The 24,702-nt window shown below is 40.3% G+C and overlaps 1 protein-coding gene across 3 annotated transcripts in view; it reads left to right on the forward strand.

Annotated features, from left to right (window-relative positions):
- Window positions 1-272: 272 nt before the first annotated feature.
- The window catches only part of slc1a2b (solute carrier family 1 member 2b), a 29,007-nt gene continuing 4,577 nt past the window's right edge, over window positions 273-24,702 (forward strand). Inside the window, exons 1-10 of one of the 3 annotated variants that reach the window (XM_004563407.5) lie at window positions 273-585; window positions 15,775-15,914; window positions 17,672-17,824; window positions 18,075-18,325; window positions 19,931-20,078; window positions 20,690-20,816; window positions 21,042-21,275; window positions 21,369-21,563; window positions 22,287-22,421; window positions 22,558-22,822. In XM_004563407.5, coding sequence (XP_004563464.1) covers window positions 15,785-15,914; window positions 17,672-17,824; window positions 18,075-18,325; window positions 19,931-20,078; window positions 20,690-20,816; window positions 21,042-21,275; window positions 21,369-21,563; window positions 22,287-22,421; window positions 22,558-22,822 — 1,638 coding nt within the window. In that variant the 5' untranslated portion in view covers window positions 273-585; window positions 15,775-15,784. Of the gene's footprint in view, window positions 586-13,123; window positions 13,414-15,774; window positions 15,915-17,671; window positions 17,825-18,074; window positions 18,326-19,930; window positions 20,079-20,689; window positions 20,817-21,041; window positions 21,276-21,368; window positions 21,564-22,286; window positions 22,422-22,557; window positions 22,823-24,702 lie in introns of those variants that run through there. The other 2 variants (XM_004563406.4, XM_004563408.5) reach the window with 2 other exon arrangements.

The following is a 24,702-nucleotide window of genomic DNA, read 5'->3' on the forward strand; positions in this document are numbered from 1 at the left end:
ATTGGTGTAGATCAGAAAAATCCGCAGATCACCTCATGGCTATCAAAGAATGACTTAATTAGGACACTTTTTGAGGTTAGGTTGGTATTAGTGGGCTTCACTTTAAGGAAATCTAGCTCACTTAACCAATGTCCTTATGAGGAAGGTTTTGCGTGTCCTTGCCGGTAAATCGCGCGCGTGCTCCTATGCATACGTGTGAAAGAAAACTAGAGACTGAGTGGGGTAGAGAGGGTCACAGGGAGACACGGAGAGAAAAAGGGGTACGGTACAGGCTGCATCTTCAGCCAACGAGAGTTGGCATTCCCATGCAGAAGGAACAAAGAGGGGGGAAACGGGTGGAGGTGGGTGGGGGAGTAAAGCGCCGAAGAGTGAGGTGAGGCAGAGCTCATTCAGTGGGATCGTTGAGCTGCGGAGCTCCTCGGATTTTACTAACAGAAAATCCCTGTTTGGTCTGTGAAGCGCTCCTGTCTTGGAACGCGGTGCGCTCTGAATCTCGCGGTGGCAGCCCCTCTCTGAAGCTGATGAAATAAGGTCCTGTACGGGGACAGCACCAAAAACTTTTTTTCGCCGCGATTTGCTGCAAAGGTAAGACAATGATTGGCATTTATTTTAAACGTGCAAATAGCATACGTAAACACAAACAGGTTGATTATTAACGAGTGAGTGGCTTTTCTTTGGCGTCACATCCAGTTGGTTGTTCATCACCACAACTTACAGGTAAACATAAGTAATTGCTTTGAGAAACGATTACAGGTGCACCTGATATACATGCTAGTAGGTAAACCATTTCAAAAAGCTAATTGGTTGACAGATTTCCATCTCTCCCCCTTTTCATTAACATTTTTGTTTGTTTGTTTGTTTTTACATTCATATCGCAGCTACTCCAAAGGTAAACTGACAACCTGCAGTGAAAAGTCCCACAAGGCCGACCGTCAACAATAAGCTTGAGCTGCAGATTAAATTGCAGCAGTGAAAAGGGCTAAATATGCTCATATTCCTCTTCGGATCGCGAAAATGCCAAATGTTAAATGAAAGTCGGTTGGACGAGATGTAGATAAACGATGTAAAGAAACATTACAGTGGACGGTTAAAAATAAACCCGGCTTTGCGATGGTCAACACTTTGATACCTAACATTTCTGGACACAATTCTGAGGATGGCCCGTGATTATTCTAATAATACTTATTCTAATTAACTGGCAGCTGAGCCAAAAACAGCACTCTGTGAAGGTGGCTGCCCTTGTTTTCCTTCATCCAAACGCGAAACGATTCCCATTTTATTATTGTTTAGAGAAATTCAGATGGGTTAAGCGCAAATCACATAGAAAAAGTAGATTTTATTGTAAATAGGTGCTGTGACATATTTTTTACAGTTCCATTATAAATTTTGGTTTGACACCAGGTGTAACTGCGTACTAATGAACAAACCGTGTTTTTCTTGTGTGGCCTGTGTAGTGATTCTGAAGATAAAGCCAACAAGTTGTAGCCTGTGTTGCAGCTTCTTATAAAGTATTTTATTGTGGAAAATCTATTCGTAGCCTCGTAGAGGTGTCATGTGTCGGCAGCCTCTTGCATTTACAAGACGACCATGCATTTGAGTAATATATGAACTCCTCCCTTAAAAAAAAACAAAAAACAAAAAACCCGAAAATATCTTATAGCGAGCTGTCGCCTCCCACCCCTTTCCCCCCTTCTTACCTTTGGATACAAACGCCACCCCATCTGAAACCAATCCTTGCAGCACTCTTCCTTATGATATTAAAAGGAATGCACATGGGCGTTGGGGTGTGAGCACACACAAACACACAGTTTTCCAATCGCACCATCAATGTCACCATGGAAACCAATTCTCTTGGCACTCTCAGTTGATCGCCTTCTGCATTAATCTTGGATGGTCTTGAAAACGGTTACAGGGTTGTTTATGGATGCTTCTGTCAAAAGCATGTTGATCAAACCTAGAGAGGGTTTGGCGCTTCGCCTGAGTGCAGATAAGTCTATATGTTTGGGTTTAATGGGCATGTTTTCTTCCATCGGTGGGCCTTGTGAGAGGAACTGGCTGTACCATGAGGAGACATGATCGCTGAGGTCTTGACCTTCATTGTAATTGCTACGAGAATCTGTAAAGCAACTGTTCATGCAGCTGATCCATATTGGCAAACTATTGCACTGTGGCATTTTTCTGCCTTACATGACTGAACCTGACACACATTCAAGGCAAACCCACACATGCAGCTGGGGGAGGGAGGGGGGATCATTTATATTTGCAAGCATATGTCTTTATCATGTCATGCAGTTTCACACTGTGAAGTGCAGCCATAGCATTTCACATAAATGAAAATTTGCATCCACATCAATGTTTGTATGATGCATATATTTAGCATCCACTTATACAGAAGAAATTAATTACACGTTTTGTAGGCACTGTATCTGTCAGTTCAATTTTGAATCTTCCTTTCCTGCATTTGTTAGGAATTAATTAGGATCAAAAACTAATTATTTCTAGGGTGTTTATGATTTTTTGTTACAAGACAGGAAAAGGAATTTTCTCTCTTTCTGTGCTTTTCAGCTTATAGAAATGGTCAAAGTAACACTGTTGAAAAGACAAATATTGCAACTTTAAAGACAATTTTGCAATGACTATCAAAAATGTAAAATTTTAATAAATATGTTTAAAATATGTTTTAACTCTCGGAAGTTTGGAAGCTCAAAACATGTAACAAAGGAGTTGCCAGTTGTCATGCATGTGCACGCACACACAAAAAACACGCAGTACAGACACACACATGCACATCAAAGTTCCTGCAGCATGGCCAATCTTGCTCTAGAAGTGAAACAAGTCAAAAGTATATTTTGCCAAAGCTGTTATCCTTAACATCTGTCAAGTGCTACTTTAATTAGTGAAGACAACATTCGTTGCCCTCAGGGCAGGACAGATGTTTAGGTTAACACTCACATACACATACACGCTCACATTGTTGTGGAGAAACCGGCTGAAGGCAAATCATGGCGCCTTGTCAAAAAATCCATGCGTCGATTGACTGATATCTTCTTCAGGGACTATCCTCTTTAGTGCAAATTAAATTCCACCAATCAATCTCAATAGTTTTGAAACTTGATAAAGATCTGTTGTGCTTCAGAATTATTAGAGAAGGAATCCAGTAGATAGATTTTTTTTAATGTACTCAGTTGACTGGGAACAGTGGACCAACTAAGCAGTCAGCAGTATTTAGACATGAACTGATTCAAAGAAAATTCAATCTATGTGGTGGAATAAATAAAAACAAACAAAAACAAACAAACAAACAGGTGAAAAATCACCCACTGAAATCCAAAGCACTTTAGTTTTTGCCAGACAAACTGAGGTTTTACACTGTGAGAAGTGTGAGGTAGAGTGCGAGAGAGTTAACATGTGGGAGTAATAGGAAGATAAAATGCTGGGGAGGACAGAGAGTAATACATAGAAGTCTTTGTTTTTAAATTGATAAATGATGGAGTGGGTGAGCAAGGGAGAAGGTGGGGTTGTTTCCCCTCCTTGAGACCGAGATACATTTTTCTCTGAAGTCAGACCTGTTCTCTTATCTGTTTGGAAAGGCTTGATTGAAGACACTGAGAACAAGTGTGATTTAGAATGGGATGAAAAAGGAGGTGGAGAACGTGATGAGAAATGTGGAAGAATGAAGGAAAACTGATGGTAGATGAAGAAAAAAGAAAGAGAGGAAACAGGTGAACTAGAGACCAGTCCACAGCAGGAGGACATCCACAGAGATGTGTACCTGTGTCCATGTGTGGTTGTGTGTCTCCATTCACCCAGCTTCTCTGTGGTCTCGCTGGCAGTCTGTGGCATCTAGTGCTTGAGTAATCCTCCTGGGAACATTCAAAAGCTGCCAAAGTGCCATCCAGCTCCTCTTTTCACTCTTTACCACCCGTGCTTGTCTATCTCTATCTCTCTATCTCTCTTTTTACACTCATTCAGCACTCCCCCTTTTCTTTCTCTAGCTGTTGCTTTTATTCCAGTCCTTCCAAATTACAGTAATATCACCCAATTTCATTTTTTTACTCAATTTTACTGTATTTGTTTGCCAACTTTTCTCTCTGGGCTTTGAATCGTGATTTGTCTTTTTCTTGTAACTCTATCACAGCTGTGAGTCTTCCCAATATGGGGAAGAAGGTGATTCATCATCTGTTTTTTTTCCTTTCCCTCTTGTAGTTCTGCCTATAGAACCAATGTTTTGGTTCTCAGAGAGCTGGACAGTTAAGCCTTTCCCATGGGATGACCAAACAAAGAGCCCAGCTCCCTTCACTTCTGTATGACTGCACAGGAACATAATCATAGGCATTCACTAGCGGGACTGCTGCTGGGCAGCAAAATGATAGATCTCTGCTGGCCACGAATGAGGCACTTCTTCATTTTTGCAATAAGACACCAATATAAACTGCCCAATTAATCTCTGATGATGTGCAGGAGTAGAAGCAAAACCACCCACGTGGTGCCATTTAAGTTTACAGTTTATCTCATGTAATGTAAATTTTGTCTCAGAATAATATTTTGTACTGCTGGACTAGAATTCTCCTTAATGAGGGTTCTGACAGCAGAGGTAAAGAAAGACACCTTAACTCCATCATACAAAAACAATACAGTGAAAAAAGTTTACATTTATTTAAATATAGTAAAATTAATTGTACAGTATTATTAGAATTTCTGCCATCACAGCGTAAGGCCTCTGTATATGTGCTGGAAAGGTGCTCTATAGGCTACTCATAAACAGCAACAAAGTAAAATGGTGCTACTTTATGTACTTTTTTGTGCTTTGCAGGCTGGTACATTGCCTCATTGCTACACTATTGTGAAATAAAAAAAATTGTAATAGTGGCTTATTAAAATTCATATCATGTAATTAGATGTCATTTTAGCCTTCTAGTGTAATTTAGTGCTTGCAATGTTCTTGGCCCTGTGGCCCATTACTAAACTATCTGAATTTTGGGTTTGGTCCCATCTGGTAGACATGGGTCAGAAGTTATTGTTAGATTATCAAGGATGCGTACTGAAAGTCTGCCAGTGCCATCACATTCTGAAAGTTACATAAATACAGATAAGTTTCCTCACATACTGACTTGATCTGCTCTGCCTATTATATGCAAATCTGCAGTTTTCGATTCCTGTTTTGACCTATATTCTGCATCATATTAGATAACTGCTCATAATTAATATTGGAGGTCACCACACTAGCTGGGGGGGGGGGGGGGGGGGGGGGGGGGGGGGGGTGCGCACATGAGGTTTGAGTCAGCATTTACTGGTACAGCAAAGGCCTCATCCCTCCCACTCGCTTCATCACTGCCACTGTCCTCCTCCTTGCAAAAACTTCAAACCACCCACATCCCATTGGCACCTGCTACACTGCAATTCAGGTCAGCAGGGGGAGTCACAAAATTACTCCAATAGTGATTGGTAAAGGGAAGAAGAGGCAGGATAGATGGGGTCTCATTTTCTTTCTTTTTTTTTTCCTTCCTGGCACCAAAGACCATGCCACTATGAACAATCATCCCATTGTGTGGCGACAAAAGGAACATAATTGAAGCAGATTTAGAGCTCAAAACAAATAAAAGACTTCATCTGAACAGTGATTTATCGTGACAGATTCACACTGATTATCAGATGGAGCTCCTTTTGGTTTATACAACAGCTTTGTTAACTTGATGTCAGATGCCTTTGCATTTTGCAGAAAGTAGCATCCAATCACAAAAATGCTCTACTTTCAATAACAATAATAGAGCTATTCCATTAATCTGTAGATTGAGACTTTCAAAAACAGTTATGTGTAACTAAAAATATGCCAAAGGGCCTTCTAACTGTTAAAATACATTAATAACAAACATTTTTGTTTAACCTGTCTTTAGGTTTAGGAAAAGTCTCTCGTATCCCACTGGATGCTCCTTTTGCTGTTTACATTTGTCTACCTATCATTTCTATGTTTGATACTTGAAATCCATGTTTTGGAAATCAAATCTTACTGAAACTCAAAGGGGGAAAAACATAAAAATAACACAAAAACAACAAAGAAATTGTTTAATTGCCCATTTCACCCACTACCCCTCCCAGTCTCACCCACCTTCCTCTTCCTTTGCCCCTTTTTACTATTCCACAAATCCTCAATTAAGTGCGTAATGGGCCTCAGAGGCAGGTTTGTGTGCTTCTTTGTTCAGCCTTGGGGGATCGACTGGCATTAATGTTCCTCTTGAGTATGTAAATAGCCTGAGCTGTGGGAGCGCAAAGCAGAGCTGCTACTTGTCTACTTAATCGCAGCGAGCTCCATCACTTTCGGACATTTTAGGGAGCTGAAGCAAGACATGCATGAGAACTTCAGCACTAAATACAATACCCACACTTAGAAGAGTAACCTCAGCACCCATGTCCACCCCCCAATTCTTCCGGAACCCCCCCTTCTTTTTTTTGCTCTCTCTCTCCTGATTCCCTCAGGACCCTTTACTCTCACCCTTTCTACCTAACTCCCCCCCAGACCTGGCAGTGGCCCTCACCCCTCCTACTTACACAACTCCCTGACCAATCCTTCCTCTGCATGTGTGCTGCTCCCCACTGCTCAGCCTATCCCATCTTGACAAGCTCCAGTCGATAGACCCTACAGTCTAGTTTTGTTTACTTCACCCACTTGTCCAGCGGAACACACAACAATTGTGTCCATTGCCTGTTTGTCAGCCCCCTTTTCAGAACTAAGAGAGGAGAAAGAGAGGGTGGGGGGGGGATGAAAAACAAAAATGGAGGCAACAATTAAGTTTTCCCTCCTCCCCATGAACCCTGTGCGAGCGGTTTCCCAGCTCTATATTCTGTGAACTAACTTGGAGGCCTGTAAAGTGGCCCATTATTCTAGTAGGGTTGGCGTGTTCCAAGAGCGGATTGCCTCAATGGCCGATGAGCACAGAGAGGGTTTTGTTAGCAGCGTTTGGCTCACCACATTATGCACTGGTTAATTAGGAGCTCTATCTATCTATCTATCTATCTATCTATCTATCTATCTATCTATCTATCTATCTATCTATCTATCTATCTATCTATCTATCTATCTATCTATCTATCTATCTATCTATCTATCTATCTATCTATCTATCTATCTATCTATCTATCTATCTAGTCTTCTAGATATATAGACATATAACCTGAAATCAACGTCTACCATGTAACATTTATGGATTACACAGACCTGTTGGTACATTCCCACTGACATCTTTGGGAATCCTTGTTTCCTCGTCCTGAAATCCAAAGCAAGTTTACGATCTTCTCGCAGGCTACGATTTTTATGCATGTGGGATTTATGACAGTGGAAAATTGCTGAAAATTATTTTGCCCAGAGCCTATGATAATGATTGACTGCCACTATATGCTGGCTTCAATAATTAGGTTGTGGAAAAAGTCTATGAGAGAGTGCTCACCCTCTACGGCATTCCTTTGCTGCCTGTGACTGAATACATATTTACATAAGTTTGACAAAGTGTGCATGACTTTAAAGGAAAAAAGATGAACCAAAGAGTAGCAGGAGACTCCATGTGGCTTCACGTGTAAAAAGTGTTAGTAGTAAGCAACAGCTAGCTCCTGCTTTTCAGATTCAAAGACATGGCTCTGAAAGAAGAGCGACAGTAAAGTGCTTCTTTATCTTTACTAATTGTAAATTTGTAAAATTCTGTTTATTTCAAAAAATACCTAAAATACTCCAGTTCATGGAACCAGGACCAAAAAAAGCTCAGGATAATCTGCCTTGGCTGAAAATATCCCGTACTGTATCAGTATCTTGTATGTGTGTGAGGAAGAAAAGAAGAGAGAAACTTAGGTAGAGACAGAGACCGATGACAGGAAAACAGATATATGCTGAGACACTGAAAGTGAGCAGCTGACAGCTCGGTCACACTTCCCTGCTCTCCTGATACGCTTCCATATTGCGTCCCTGATGATGTGCATTTTCCTCTGGACACACACAAACATAGAATGTTCTTAGTAGATTATTACATTTTCAACTAATGAGCACATCTTACCAAAATGTGATTTTGCTAAGAACACTGTAACGGCCATGTGTACATACATCTATTTCAAGTTTTATATGCAGATAACATATGGCACATATCCAAGAAGTACAAGCATTTCATTTGGTTGCACAGATACTAGGCACTGGTTTCATTGTTGAAGACAGTTATACCTGCGGTATTATTATCTTACTGTTAGAGGTTAAAATGATTTCCATGCTGTTTTTAAGCAAAATTTAATATAGACTTCTAAAATTTTAACCAGACTTTTCTTGTTATTTAAATGATCCAATTCATATAACATATAAAAATCTACACAAAATATTTGTCTTTAGGACTGAGTCATATGCTAGCGTAGGTACAAAATGTGCACTTGGTATCTTGGCTGAGCTGGATGATGTAATGAGCTGTATGTGTGCAGGCATGCCCTTTCAGGCAACGCTGCAGGGTGGTGTGGGGAAATCAGGGTAATGGCTACTGTTTCAGGCTATGCTCAGTCCCTATAGGCTGCACTGTTTAATTAGAGAGAGAACATCCATCCTCCTTTGTCCTCTTATTGGCAAATCCAGACCCGGACTTTAACCCCCCTCACCCAGCCTTTGATTCATGGAACATGACCAGCAGACGTTTTCATTGTTGACAATGGCATTCCATATTCAAAAACAATTTTACGTGCATCCTGTCATTTTAATTCATTTCAATTTTAGAGTGTGTCAGGTGAGTCTAGTGATGTATGAAACATGATTTGCGCAGTAATCCAATTTCACAGGGCCAGCTGCCTAACACAGATGTCAGCTCGTCATGTGTCCACAGATAACGTGCTAACAAAAAAGCCCCTTGCCTACAGTAAATGTGGAGACATGCTGCTCTTCAAGTGATTACTCTCCCCTTCACCTTTGCTGTTTTCTTATTCGCTTGCCATTCCTTTCCTTTGTCTCCATCCTTACCTCCATCAGTGACGCCCCCCGTTCCCTCGCCCTTCCCCCACTGCATTGTTATGGATCCATCTCGATGTGGCATTCTTGCCATTTAACCCCTCCCCTCTTCCCTGTCATCTGCCTCTCAGCCATGTAGCGGGTACATTATAGCTGTTTGTAGTAGGGGGTGGGGTTGTCCTGCCTTACTGGCTCATTTAATGAGCTCCGGTGGGGATCGGACCAACAGCATGAAAAGCTGTGTGTTGAAAAATGGGATGTTCTGTTAAACAGATGCGCCTCTGCTAATGATAGTGCTGTAGCCTCACTTCATATACAGCATGAACACAGAAACACTCTTAGGAGGCGGGAAATGTGTGTAACCCATCATCTGGGAGGTTTGGAGCGGTAGAGTGAGAGCATCTCAGGTGACTCTTCTTTTTTTGTGAACTTAGAAAAGAGTTGGAGAGTTGGATAGCTTGTAATGAAGGAGCGGTCACTACATAGCTGAAATTTTCACAGTTAAGAGTCTAAGAAGAATGTGAGTCATAAAAACTGAGACTTGGGTTATGAATGTGAGAGGTTTGAGAATAGCTGTTTGATGTTCGGCCTTTTTAAATAATAAAAATCATCCAACATACTCTGGGGTGTCACTACGTGTCCTGTAGCTCCAGCAGTAAAGAGGTTGGGTGAAATAGATACCATCAGACTAAATTCCCTGTCAGATATTATCCAGATGAATTGAAGTCACCTCATTCATTCCTGTGACAACCATGATTCTGCATAATGGGCCGTTAGGACTTAATTACAGTGGGACTTTTTTGCATGTGTGATCTATAGAGACTCCAACACAAGCTTCGGGATTCTCAGAGACTCTCTAATGACTGCCTCATTATGGACACAGAGTTGTGCTAAACAAAAGGAAACCTTAGGGAATGCTCCTTTATGCACTGCCAAGATGGCGATACACTGTGATTTTAAAATATAATGAGAAAAATGGGAAATTTGAAAAGAGAAAATCTGTCTTACAGCTACTGAATACAAGAAATTGAGAATTGTATCTCTCAGGAAGGACATTAATTGAAGAGGAGAGTCATCACTGTATTTGTTGGAAGCACTGAAAGACAAAACTGACAAGCTCCAGTCTGTGAATTCACGTAAAAATATTGGTACAATTATGACAAGTATGACTTTTTTGAGCTCCTTATAGTTTCAGTATGGGCAGTAACACCATGTGACAATCTCAGGGTCAGCTGTGGTAAGTACTTGGTAGTCTGTCAGTATTTGGGAGATCTGTGCTAAGACTGGAGGCTGGGTCACTGACCGTGGTACTGAATACCAGTGCTTAGGCCTACAAAGGCAGGATGCCCATATGTTTTTAAGGATACCCCTGTTATTGTCACCAGATCTGCAGCACTATATTGATAACAACACGCTTTACATTTCTGTTGCTTTTCTCTTATTTGACTGTGAGTAAAACTTCACAGTTGCAGAAAAGTTTCCTCAGAATTTCCTTTAGAACACGTCACCTGCTTTCCAGTTAGTGATTAGTGACTTTGATGAATTTCAGCATAAATATATTTTATTCATGTTCACATACATTTACCTTTGTGTCTTTCTTGTGACTATAAGCTCACTGCAGGGTTAAATTTGAATAGGCCTAACACAACTTTTTAAGTGTCCCACTGAGTGACTGTACACCTACTCTCTTAAATTAACAGAATTGAGAAAATTTAGGATCACCAACACTAAAATGGGAATGTCAGAGGTGTAGCATGCTTTGGAAAACAACATTCAGAAACAGCTGAGACACACAAATATGTAAAAAGACGATGTATAAAGATATTATGCAGAAAATACATAATCTTTAAAAATGTTTATTTGTTGGAGAATAGCATACTGACTGTGGAAGGAAAGCACAGTGTCAGTTGTGATTTGGGATTTGATATTTAACACATGCAGTTTTGCATCAGTATTGTTTTATTGGAACTTCCACTGATTACTTTTCCCTCTGTGGACATCTCTATCGATACCTGTCCCTGAACATATTAATCCCAACCATGTAGGGATGCATAATCTAGAGGTGCAGTGTGATAAAGCCTCTCTTTCTTTAGAGTCCTGGAAATTATCTCCCTCTTCTTATGCACAGCACAACCTGGAGTGTTTGCTGAGAGCTTCCTTTTGAGGGGCTGGTGGTGGTCACAGCTCCTAGGCAGCCAGTATGTGTGAGCTCATTTCTTCCCACTGTAATGCAAGTGACTGTGAGGCCCAAAGGGGGCAGATATATCCGGAGCCTGGCCCTGCTCTAGTTGCCTTTATATCACAACATATTGTGATGCACCAATCAAGAGAATGGGGATCGGGCTCCTCGAGAGACCAGTGGGAAACGTGTATAATGGGCCGTCTGTGCTATCACATGGATGATAATAGCCTGAATTTGACCAGTAATCACACAACCAGCCTCTAATGCAAACTTCTTTAGTTATTAGGTAGACATATTTTATGACTGGCACCATATGTCCACACTTACCGCAGTAGCTCAAAAATTATGAAGCAGCACAAAACACCTCATGAAGTTTGTTTAAATTTTTTTTGAATGCATGAATTTGTATTTTCTTTTAGGAGATAAAGATAAAACTTAAATCTTTTGAGCCATACATTCTCTTTATAGGGTGTTTGTGCAGGCAGTGTGTTTGTATGCTATGTATGTGTGTGGCTGTGAGCTTCCTCCTTCCCCTTCATCCTCTTCTCTAAACCACAGAGTGTTGCCAGGACAACCCCTCGTGGTCCTTGCTGCATCGCAGCAGCCCTCAATGCCAGCGCTCAGGGAACCTCCTTGCACTGGGAAGGCTGCATAAAATTGGGATAATCGCCGTCGATTATGGGACACAATGAGCTGCTGCTTCTGAAAGATTCATTCATCCTGGAAAAAGAGACTGTGGAGGGGGGCAAGAGAAAGGGGCGCCTTGGTCCCTCCGCTGCTCTCCCACGGTGGGCACAGGCATGACATCAGTGGCCTGAAAGAACTGGCATTCTGGACATGCCCACTGCACTCCCCTCTTGCTATACCCTTGCACCCCCTCTCATCTGAACCCCCCCCTCCTTTTCTTGCTCCTGCCAGTTTGGATGCAGCACTTGGCCGGACGAGTTGGGGCCACTGCCACTGTTTGCGTGTGAAACAAAGCCCCTCAGAAGGAAGAGAGAGGAAGCAGAGAGCTTCACATGGTACCAGCCAAAAGCGGGGATGGCTGCCTCGGCCTTCCCCTCACAGGCCCCTCTTTTGGCTGAGAAGTGATGGTGCGACCCCAGTACCCCCTTCTCCCCTAGTGTCCCTCTTACTCCCCCTTGTAACCCCTTCTTCTCTGTCCTAGCCCCTTGCTCTCACCCCGAAACTGCACTCTTTTCGCGGGAGAGCCCTTTGAATGAGGATGACATGTTAAGGGATTTAGGATGAGTGATTTCTCATGACACAACCTTTACAGACAGAGATGGCATTCCTCTCGCTTTTGTTGTGTAGCTGGTCATTTGTTTGAAGAGGAAATAGCTTTCCAACACATTTCCCTAATTAGAATAATGTGATACTGCTCAATGCCATGTGAAGTCTCATGCTGCTGGGAGACTAGAGGGAAATCAGCGTGACAGCATCCTCACATGAATCACATAGGTCAATTGTGCTTTGGAGTTCAGTTTGGAGTTTTATTGACTATAGTCAATTAGATAGATAGATAGATAGATAGATAGATAGATAGATAGATAGATAGATAGATAGATAGATAGATAGATAGATAGATAGATAGATAGATAGATAGATAGATAGATAGATAGATAGATAGATAGATAGATAGATTGATTAACCAGTGTATAATGTGGTGAACCACATATCCATCTGGTACTTGGATGTGTCTAGAAGCATGCTCTCTGTGGGGATTACAGTGTTTAGGGGATTTGAAACATAGGCTCTGATACTAGCTCCTCCTTCCATTTCTTCTTCTTAGTTATTTATTTACTTTTAGGTTTGTTGGCTGTGCGTCTGCGTATGATATGTGTGCACGTGTGAGATTCGTGAGTAGCTGGCCGTGGGTGTTGGTGGCAGTGGAGTCAAGGGGTAGGAGGTGGTGGTGGTGGAGGGGGGGTGGGCGGTGGGGGATGTAGCAGACATCAGGATGGGGCCATTCAGGTTGCTGTGTCTGTGACTAAGTCTGTCGTCTGGACTGTGTTGACTCGCTCCTCTCTGGATGCTGCGGAGGAGTTTGTGGACAGCTGAAAGCAGGTTGCCGTCAGCAGAGCAGAGGTGTTTTTAGCCACCGGCTGTACCTGGGATCTTATCTGCTGACATCAGGCAACATATTTGGATGGAGCACTTGCACGCCTGCTAACACTTTCTTGTGCCGACTCCCTCTTAAATACCAAAGACTGGAGATTTGATCCTGGTCAATGTATATAGCACTTACCTCAACTCCCCCAGAAATGAAGTAAGTACTATGTATTTCCATTCATATCATAAATATTTACTCCTTTTACTTTTTTTCTCTTTTTTTACTCCAGCCACTTATTGATTTTTAAGTTTTGTTTTTATATATAATGAAAAAAATATAGTTTTATAGTTTTCATTTTATTCACAACTCCAGTAACTCTTCATGGCTTTACAGTCCTGTAATGCAATTAATCTGACTAAGCTCTCAGCCAAGATTAACCGGTTTACAACATGATCCCATTAGTGACTGAGAGGAAGAAGCTGTTTGTGGGTGTGTGGGCTTGTACAGGTCTGAAGGTCTGAAATATGGTTTTGTACTGAACATTTAGTAAAATCTGATTATACTGAAACAAAAGTAACTTTTTAACATTTACACTTCCTGAAACAAGATGCCCAGTCCCATCTGATTGTGGACTTAAGTGTGAAGCTTCTCAGAATTATTTGTTAGGGCACAGTAATTAATTCGAAGCTCATGAAATGTTAATAACAAGAAGGATGTTCCATCCAACAAAATGACTCTATAACACAAAAACACCTTGCTATTTCCTCCTGGTGCAAATTGATAATAAATAATGCAGCTGCTGCAGTGGCTGTAACTCTTAGCTATATTTTTTCACATTCATCCATCACTGGGTCACACAAACCTGCTCTCTCATTTGTCTCTGACTTGGTGAGAGAAGTGTTAATGAGAGGATTATGGCAGAGTATCGCCTGCTTCCTCTCATAGTGCTAAAAATAATGACAGGGAGAGAAAAAGGGGGACATTCAATTAGCAGCACTCATCTCTCCCGTGGAATAGGATTTTTATATAATGGTAATTTTTTAATTTCTGGGGTTTTATGAATTCCTCGAGTTTTTATCTAAAGTATGCAATCACGCCACAATAGAGTGCAATGTGGCTGCTACTTGCCTGCTGTTTGCGTGTATTTTCTGTATTTCACACGTAGAAATTAATAAGAGGAGCTAGGAATCATCCATCTGTGTGCCTGGAAGGTGACCAGGTGGTCTTGTTATAGTCTTTCAACATCACAATGCACACACAATGGGGGAGGTGCGTGTAACTTAGAAAGTGTGTGTTTTATGTGGAATTGTATGCATACACAAAAAACTAAAACCTAAAAAATCATAATAATAACAAGGCTGGCTGTGAGGTTCCTCTCCCAAAACAACCTCTTGATTCAAGCTCTCTGTTGCATTTGGTAAAAGCTTTAGCTTTGACAAAGAAAGAAAAAAAATACTTGACATCATCATTAATATCTCCAAATAACATAATCTTCACCACTGAAGCTTCCATTTGTGTTTTTTAGACTGTGAACCCCACGGCAAGGGGGAAGGTGAGGGTCACTTTATTTCATTTTTTCTGTTCTTGGTTGTCCATCACACCAGAATTTGTAATGGGCTCATTGAATAGCAACAAAGTCCATAAGCAGACAAAAGATATATCAAGCCAAGCTAGTTAATTGTGTATATTTTTTCTTTAACTTGATGCTGAGGGATTAGCATAATGCTATAGTGCCTGTTATTTTCTCTTTTCTTACACATACCTAACTGTCACATAACAGACACAGCTGGCTCCCTTCTCATTAAACAAATGCATTAACACCTCAGTGGGACTACAGAAAGCTACTCAGGGCTGCTCATTATGGAAAATTGTGTTTTATTCAACACAAAGCTGCTCTCAAAGCATTACCTGTGAATGTGAAAACTGAAATGATAACTGAGAGATAGAAAGATCAAGTCTAAACAGATATATTATTTGATAGTTAGGCATTTTTTGTCTCGTACTCTTTTTTTTTTCAGTGCAACAACATTGTAAAATTAAGGCTCTGTTTAATCTGTGCATTGTAACAATTCCTGAAAAGTCTACCAACATTTTCCACAATGAATTTTATTTTATCAGAAAAAAGGTTTCATAGTTTCTGCAAAAATCTAACAAAAGTCTGCTCTGAGAAAATTGGGGCTACACAATCACCCTTCAGTAAACTGAGATGAGATACCCCAAAGGACTGTGATTTCAGAAGCAGCAGCTTGTAGTCAGCTTGCTTCTTTTGGAATGCTCTCTTAACCATGAACAAACAGTGTTCGAGTGACAGCTTGGCAACGCTTGAATGCTAAACATTTTTCATCACACAGTGTTTTGATTTGAGCTATAAACAGTTTTCAAAGGCTCCTGTATGTTGTTGTGGAATCAACAGTCTTCTTTCTCACAGTGACTGTCACATGACAGAATATGACCACAGCATGATCACCACAGCATGGTCATCAAAAATGTTCTGTGGTCAAGTGTGTACTTTTCACATTGTCTGACTTGATGGCTTTGATTTTAACAAAAATCACTTGTTCTTTCTTCATATCACAGTGCCAACAGTATGCCTAAACAAGTGGAGGTGAGGATGCACGAGAGTCACCTGGAGCCCATTGAGGCCAGGCCCCAGTCGAAATGTGCCCTAATCTGCTCCAAAATGTTCAAGAACCTTCTTCTCACTCTCACTGTCCTTGGTAAGCCCCCTCACGCTGTTTTTTCTTTCTTTCAATTACTTATTATTATTATTATTATGTTTTGGTTTTGGTTTTTTTTTATCTCGAGAGCCTAATAAAAAGTAAGGAGGGCTAAACACAGATACTAACTACCACTGAGTTCAGTCTTATGCTAGCTCAATTATATGTGCGGAGGAGATGCCATCTGTGCTCAGACAGAAAGATGACTGAGTGTTCTGAACTTTCCCAATTCTGTGCCACCTGTTGCTATCAAAAGCTGTGCTGTACTGGACATAAAAACAGCCTCTGGTGATGCATGAAAAGTGCTGTCATCTTACCACATGCTGATTAGGGTCCAAAGAAAAAAAGTTTTTAATAAAGGAAGAGATGTAAGGTCTTAAATTAGATTTGTTTAAACTGTAGTTCTTTCTGATGGTTTGTTTTTATGTCGGCTCTCCCAGTCATACAGTCTATAATTACAGGACTCTTTAAACTGTAAATTAAAAAATATGTGTACATTTGACTTATTCAGTTACTGCATTGCACTTGTATGGATGTGGGCTTGTGTGAGCATGCGTACTGTGTACATCCAATGGCACCCGGCTGGACGCTCACAAAGCAAGTGAGCCAGCATGATCATTGATCATCTGTCACTTGGCAGATGAAACCTTGAAAGGGAACTTGCAATTGCTCCAAAGGGAAAGCACAGGAAATCAAGTGCCATCCAAAACCATCGGGTGTGCAGAATCCACTGGATGCTGTTAGACTGGGGGATAGATTAAAGCGCTGAAGACAACTTAGGTTTAAAAAAAAAACAAACAAAAAAAAAACGCTGGAGGCCTTGTGATCAGTTTGTGTTATGAAACAATATATTGGGCTGTGTTATCTTTGGCAGCGGAAGTGCAGCCCCAGGAGGATGTTGGAGTTTTGTCTTGCCTAAGACAGACAGACACAGAGGCCAACCACCAGGCCTGGTAGGCAGGGGAGTGGGGGGTGGGAGCATACAGAGGTCAGCTTTACTTAATGGCAGGAACAGTGTGTGGCAGGAAAAGAGCTGTTGGTTAGAAGAGACATTGTGGCTTTAAGGGTCAACAACGATTTTGTTTGAGAATAGAGGATCTTTCAAATGTCACAATATTCAGGCTATTAAAGAATGGAGATCAGAGGAAAGGTAAGGTTGCACACGCAAAAAAGATAATGTGAAAATAATCCAAGTATCTCAGTGAGACAAAATTTGTGCCTGAGATTAGAGTGAAACATATCTTTTTATCCATCATTTATTGAAGCTTTTGAGAAAATAAAAATTTTAAAAGAGTTTGCTGAGATGACAGATGCTTCACCAGTGAGTCGGACATGCTGCTCCTCCTCTCTGCTTCAAAGGAATCTGATTTTAATCCTCCACGAGCTTTGCTCACTGTCAGCAGGTTTGCATTTTATCTTCACAACCCATTGCCCTCCCTAAGTGTCCAGCAGATCCCTTCTCACCAAACAACTGAAATTATAAGGCTGGAAGCTAAGATGTTACTAAGATGTTAATACGATGTCTTTGACAACAAATCATTTGAGAATTATTTATTTCATAGTTTGAATTGATACTATTTTCAAGTAGCAAATGATTAAAATCATAGCATTTTGTTATAGTTTATTTGCATGTAATATCTGACTTACTTAAAGTTGGCTTGGCTTGGCCACTTTGTTTCTGTATTTCACGTTGTTTCTCTCACACAATTTCATATTTTGGGATTTTACACCTTTTTATTTTTCTTGTTGCACTTCAGGTGTGATCTTGGGGGCTGTATCAGGGATGCTGCTTCGTGTTGCTTCCCCAATCCACCCAGACATTGTCATGGTGATTGCTTTTCCTGGAGACATCCTAATGAGGATGCTGAAGATGTTGATCCTGCCACTCATTATCTCCAGTTTAATCACAGGTGCAGTGTAATTTATCACACTCAAATATATTAGGAATTTTAAGTTCTTGATTTACACCTTTTGCTGCTCTAATACACTAAAATAGACTTGGTGAAAAAGTCATAATGCAATAAGAAAATACCCTTATATAATCTACTAATTGTCTTTGCATAGCACAGCCTTCATGTCTTGCAGCATTGAGTCAACATTTCCATTGGATACGTCCTAGCAATTAACAGGCAAACATGATCTTGCTTGCTTTGGGTGCAGGTCTAGCCGGTCTTGATGCCAAATCTAGCGGTCGCCTGGGCACCAGAGCTATGGTCTACTACATGACAACCACAATTATTGCTGCTATCCTGGGAGTTATCCTGGTGTTAGTCATCCACCCTGGCAACCCCAAACTGAAGGAGAATCTTGGCGAGGGCGAGAAAAATGATGATGTGTCTAGTCTGGATGCCTTCTTTGATCTGATCAGGAACCTTTTCCCAGAGAATCTTGTGCAGGCTTGTTTCCAACAGGTAACAGATTAAAAGGATTTATTCACAGTTTGAAAATCTTTGTGAGATATCTGAACACATGAATGCCATCCCATCACTTGTTAGGGAATATTACATAAAGTCATAGAAAATAAACTTGTGTATTGGGACATGTGTAGGCTTACATTCATAAAGTGTTCGGAAGAGGCTACCAACAGAGAACTACAGGGGTTGATGCCTGATAAACCAAAACAATTGCACACACAATACAAATTTTATTTATATAATGCCAAATCAAAACAACAGTTGCCCCAATGCTATTATATTGTAAAGTAAATAGCTTTCAATAATAGAAAGGAAACAGAAAATTCAAGCAACCCCTCCTCGAGCAAGTGCTTTGGGGACAGTGGGAAGAAAAAACTACCCTTTAACAGGAAGAAGCAGAATCAGGCTCAGGGAGAGGCAGCCATCTGTTGGAAGAGAGCCAGAGATTAATAACTAATTAATTACTAATGGTTAAATGCAGAGTGGTGTATAAACATATAATGAGTGAAAAAGAAACACATCATGGGAATCCCCCAGCAGCCTAGAGCTAAAGGATTCAGGGTCTCCTGATCCAGCCCTAAAAATATACTTTATCAAAATGAGAAGTTTTAAGCCTTATCTTAAAAGAAGAAAAGTGTCTATCTGCTAAATCCAAATTTAGAGCTGATTCCACAGAAGAGGGGCCTGAAAGGTGAAGACTATACCTCTCATTCTACTTTCAAATACTAAAGGAACAACTAGTAGGCTCGCGGTCTAGAGCAAAGTGCTCTAATGTGATGTTATTGTACTATAAGGTCATTAAGATAAGATTATCCAAGACCTTGTACATTATAAGAAAGATATTAAATCTGATTCTAGATTTAACAGAGAGCCAATGAAGAGAAGTCAGTGTAGAAGATATATCTTGCTATATATATATATGTTGCTATATATCTTCCTAGTCCCTGTCAATACTCTTGTTGCAGCATTTTGAATCAACTAAAGGCTTTTTTAGGACATTCGAATAATAACGAACAAATCCAGCCTAGAAGTAATAAATGAATGAACAGTTTTTCAACATCACTTTGAGACATGTTTCTAATTTTAGAGATATGCTTCAAGTGGGAAAAAAAAGTCCTACATAATTGTTTAATATATGCATTGAATATCCTGGTAAAAAACAATTCCAAGAATTGGTGGTCAAGGTAATGCTATCCAGAGTGAGAATTTGCTTACTCTGGATAGCACTATGTCTTTAAGGCATACCTGCAGTTTAACTAACTGGTGTGTGTTATGGTGTATGTTCATGGACAGATAAAGTTTAGTATCATCTGTATAGTAGTGAAAATGTTTGCCAATGCCTTCTGATGATACTGCCTAAGGGAAGCATGTATAATGTTAACAGAATTGGTCCTAGCATGGAACCCTGTGGAACTCCATAGTTAACCTTAGTGTGTGAAGAGGACTCTCCATTTACACGAGCAAACTGGAGTCTTTTAGAGAGATCTGATTCAGAACCACTGCAGTGCATTACCTTTAATACCACAAAAGAATTCTTAAAGAAAAATATTTTAAATGTCATTAGCTCATTAATATTTATGCTTAATGCTTAATTTCTTTCAGATTCAGACAGTCACAAAGAAGGTGGAGGTGGTTATTGAGGAGGATGTCAATGCCACCACTATGGAGGGCCTAGTGGCTAACATTACAAAGGAGCCTCAGTACATCATCAAAAAGTCACTGCAGTTCAAAAGTGGCATGAATGTTTTGGGTATGTAAAACTCACTGCAACTGAAAACACAGTAATATAGCTGCAGTATGTGGCCTAGTAACATTAAGCAATATTACGAATGGTGCTAAGCGCTAACATCAGCATGCTAAAATGAAGACAATGATGAAGCTAAGATGCAAATGCTAAGCTGGTAGCAGGTAACAGAACATGTATACATGTTGAGAACATTCATCATCTTAGCCAGCTTAGCCATCACCATCACAGCATTTGCTAACTAGCGCAATACACAGAAATACAGATCGCTGCCTGATGGAAATGTTCTGAATGTTTTGCAGTTGAGACATTTCCATCGAAACCACAATGCAAAGAGAACAAGTCGGGGAATAATCAAAGTCATTTAGATTAATTCCCTCGGCCCCATATTGATTTAATATCATGGAAAATAGATGTTCAGGTATTTCAGATATTCCAGTCATACTCTAGAGTCATGCCTGGGAATCGGTTTTGAATGTTGCAAATATCTGGACAGGCCTATTGGTTTTTAAATGGAAACCCTATCATCTTATAAGAATTCCCTGATGCTGGACACATCTCACCCTTCAGCACTGGTGGCATTCAAAATGTGACACATTTATGATTTTTTGTCACAGGTCTGATTGGTTTCTTTATTGCATTTGGCATCTGCATGGGCAAGATGGGAGAGAAGGCCAGGCTCATGATTGAATTCTTCAATATCCTCAATGAGATTGTGATGAAACTTGTCATCATGATCATGTGGTTAGTGTCACTCAAGATTCCCATTGACTCATTTTAAAACTCATTTAAGTCATTTGAATCAGAAATGACTTAATTTAATGTGTTTGTTGTTCATTCCAAGTTATTTGTCAAGTAACTGTAATGCTTTAAAAGATAAAGGCTTGCTTGTAATAGGAAGATTTTATGAGGGTTAACTAATTTAATATGTTGCTAAATGATTAAACATATACTTTTTCTTCTCATCAGGTACTCTCCTTTTGGTATTGCCTGTTTGATTTGTGGCAAGATCATTTCCATTAAGGATCTGGAGGTCGTGGCTAGGCAGCTGGGCATGTACATGGTGACAGTGATCATTGGCCTCATTATCCACGGAGCAATTTTCCTCCCCAGCATTTACTTCGTTATCACCAGGAAAAACCCCTTCACCTTCTTCCTGGGCATCTTCCAGGCCTGGATTACTGCTCTGGGGACAGCCTCCAGGTTAGCATCAGAATGGAAAAGGAATTGCTGTCTTAATATTTGTGCAAATTATTATACATTTATAATCCAACTTGTTTTGCTTTTCCCTTCCAGTGCTGGTACACTACCTGTCACCTTCCGTTGTCTGGAAGAGAATTTGGGTATTGACAAAAGAGTCACTCGTTTTGTGCTCCCAGTCGGTGCCACCATCAACATGGATGGAACTGCTCTGTATGAGGCTGTGGCTGCCATTTTCATTGCCCAGATGAACGGTGTCAACCTTGACCCTGGTCAAATTATCACTGTCAGGTCAGAAAAAAACATGGCTTTGCACTTAATATTTAACATCCCATCCTAGCTTACATATATATAAGAATGGGTTTTAGAAATGGAGTCCTACAGAATGGCTGCATATGTGTGCAGTTCTTCCATTGAAGCTATTCTTAGTCACCAAAGTAAGACTTGCAGTTCCCACTGTTTAAATTGTTTAAACTGAGATAAATGCAGCTCCCACAGTTAGATCATTACAATAAAGACAAACTCAGCAGAAGTGTTGTGGCATTTAGTGGTGAGCTGAAAAGAAATTTAGAGTACAGCAAATTAAGCACCCAGAGGAAGCAGCCATATGCCCCAGTCCCTTGTCTCATGCTAAGGAGGAAGCTAAGCAAGAATTACCAGTCACTCGCTGTTTTCATCGCAACAATCTTTCCAAAATACTCTTATAATCCAGTGATCTGCACATAGATGACATTGACTCTGACATTTTTATTGGATATAAATCCATGGACCTTCAAATTAAATATCCAATCTCTCTTTCATCTCTGTGAGCCTCTGTTCATAAAGATGAAGAACCTACTCGGGTGCGCCTCAGCCTAAGCACAGCAGAAACTGAGTGCCTCCTTTTAACTGTGAGATGCAGAGGATGTAATGTTCATTGGTGTTTGGGGAAGTGCATCAGGGTGTGAAGAATGAGGTTAGGCAAGTGGTTTTGGAGAATGTTATTGAGTGCCGCTTTCCCATATCTTCACCCAGTCTGACAGCCACCTTGGCCAGTGTCGGGGCCGCCAGTATTCCCAGTGCTGGCCTGGTGACTATGTTGCTGATCCTAACTGCTGTAGGCCTGCCAACCCAAGATATCAGTCTCCTGGTTGCTGTCGACTGGCTGCTGTGAGTTTGATAAAAGAAAAAATTATATTGTGGTTACACTGTACAAGGTAATTTTGCCTTTGCTTTTGTATTAGGGTTTTTCAAACCCTTTACTAGCATGCAAAGCCATCTTTCATGCTGATTTGTGTCTCATCAGTGATCGATTCAGGACCTCAGTGAACGTGGTGGGTGACTCCTACGGTGCAGGCATCGTGTACCACATGTCGAAGGCAGAGCTGGATGAGCTGGATGCACACACGGCAAAGTCGGACGACATTGAAATGATGACAAAGACCCAGTCTTATTACGATGACATGAAGAACCACCACGAAAATAATTCCAACCAGTGCGTCTTAACCGCTACCGATACCACAACTGCTAGCGCCACTGCTAACAATTCTGTTGTAGTAGATGAATGCAAGGTACATTTAATGCTTACAAACATAGAGACCTGTATATAACCCTCTCTCGTGTTGCATGCTCACCCTGCACCTTGCTTGAATCTGTTTGAGTTTTAAGCATTGCGTCTTTGTTTACATCATTGTAAATACACCCGCTGTTATTTTATTTCAGAAGTGAAGCAATGGAACAATAGTTGGATGTATGCATGTGTTCATTTCTCTGGAATAGCAGCTTTGCTGTTGAAAAACAACAACAAAAAATTATAGTTTATGTCAAAATATTATTCAGCATCGGTACATATGAATAAAGGATCAAATTTCTCTCCCTCAACAGCTAGCCTAATCTGATTACTGGAGCCAATTGGGGGTCGGCTCCAGTTCAAAAGGCAGAGCAGGATAATCCTCATTATGACACAGAGGAATTATTTACCAGCCACCTTTATCAAAACTTCAGAATACATGTATTAATAAACACTTTAAAGAAATGTCTTTTGACATAATTTTAAATATTGCTTATGTTCAAATTATTGTCCAGTATGGCGTGTTTTGCTTTTTCTTAGAATACAGCAGATTTTAACTGTTAAATGGGAACATTTCCAAAGGTTTCCCATTTTCTGTAGGATTTTAAGATACAGAAATGAAGTGCTAGAGCTAATTAGCAGTTCATATGTTCCCTACACACCAACTACGAAACTGTCAGTGAGTCATTCCCTACAAGGGTTTTTTTTTTTTTTTTTTTTTGCATTTTGACACCATCTATTTCTGTCCAGTGTGAGAAATATTCTGTGAAATCTAGAGGGGAGAAGGAGCTCCGGAAATGTAAAACATTTTAAATCCAATATCTGAATGTATTCCAGTCTTTTAGAATATTATATGTAAGTTCATAATGCTTGTTCTCTGACACACACAGACGGGCCGCAAAGGCCTACTGATGAGCCTATTCATTTATTAAAGGATGAAGGGCGTTACCTAGCAACGCTGGTAATCTGTCGCACAAGCAATCTGCCCCTGGCAAAAAGTTATATCCTCCTTTCTCAGACTTGCTTCATTAATGGACACTTACATATGAATGTTAAACAAAACCTTGCTGCTTCCAGTACCTTCCACACCACTTTTCCCTGTTTTCTGTTCTGCTTTGCCTCACATACATTTCTAACCCATTTCAAGTCCAATGAAACGTCGTAGATGCTTGCAGAATAGCTAAAACGTAACTATGCATTCATTTGGTAGTGTTCTTTCCTTTTTTGTGTTATTTGTATATTCTGAATTTAAAATGTATTCATTTGTCTTTTTTTTACTGCCTCTTAAGTTGGTTTTCATCATAAATTTGTGGTCTATTCCCAGGTCATTAAAAGAAACTGTCTAACTCATGTTAGGACTACCACGAGCATGCATGGACATCAGTGGTTTTCCTGCAGTTCCAGTGTTCCTTATTGCAAAATAGCAATTCTGTCTTTGTAGGTTTCAAGTGCTAAAGAGGGCTGTAGTCAACCAAAGAAAATCTCCATTAACTGAAATTGGTTCTACCCTAAAACCTATTCATTGGTCTTGGGGAGAATAATCTTTCTAAATCAGCTCCACTGTACTGAGTGCATTTTGCCTTATTAGCCAAAATTATTTATAGATAAACAAAAATGTTATTAAACAAAACATTGTTTAAATTATTCCAAACTCTTCATTTTGTACTAAAATAAAAACAACAGATTTGCAGTCAACCAGCATATACCAGTGTGCATCCACACAAACCATATTAACTGGTGATCCCAGGACAAAAATGCAAACAAGCAACATGCTCTGACCAATAGGTTTGACACCTCTCCGATTGTAATATAATTCTACTGTATTGATGAAAGTGAAAGATTCATATTTGCTTTGGTCTTGGTGAATATGGTCTGGCTTTG

This window comes from Maylandia zebra, linkage group LG7, assembly GCF_041146795.1.
Source record: "Maylandia zebra isolate NMK-2024a linkage group LG7, Mzebra_GT3a, whole genome shotgun sequence".
Taxonomy (NCBI): Eukaryota; Metazoa; Chordata; class Actinopteri; order Cichliformes; family Cichlidae; genus Maylandia; species Maylandia zebra.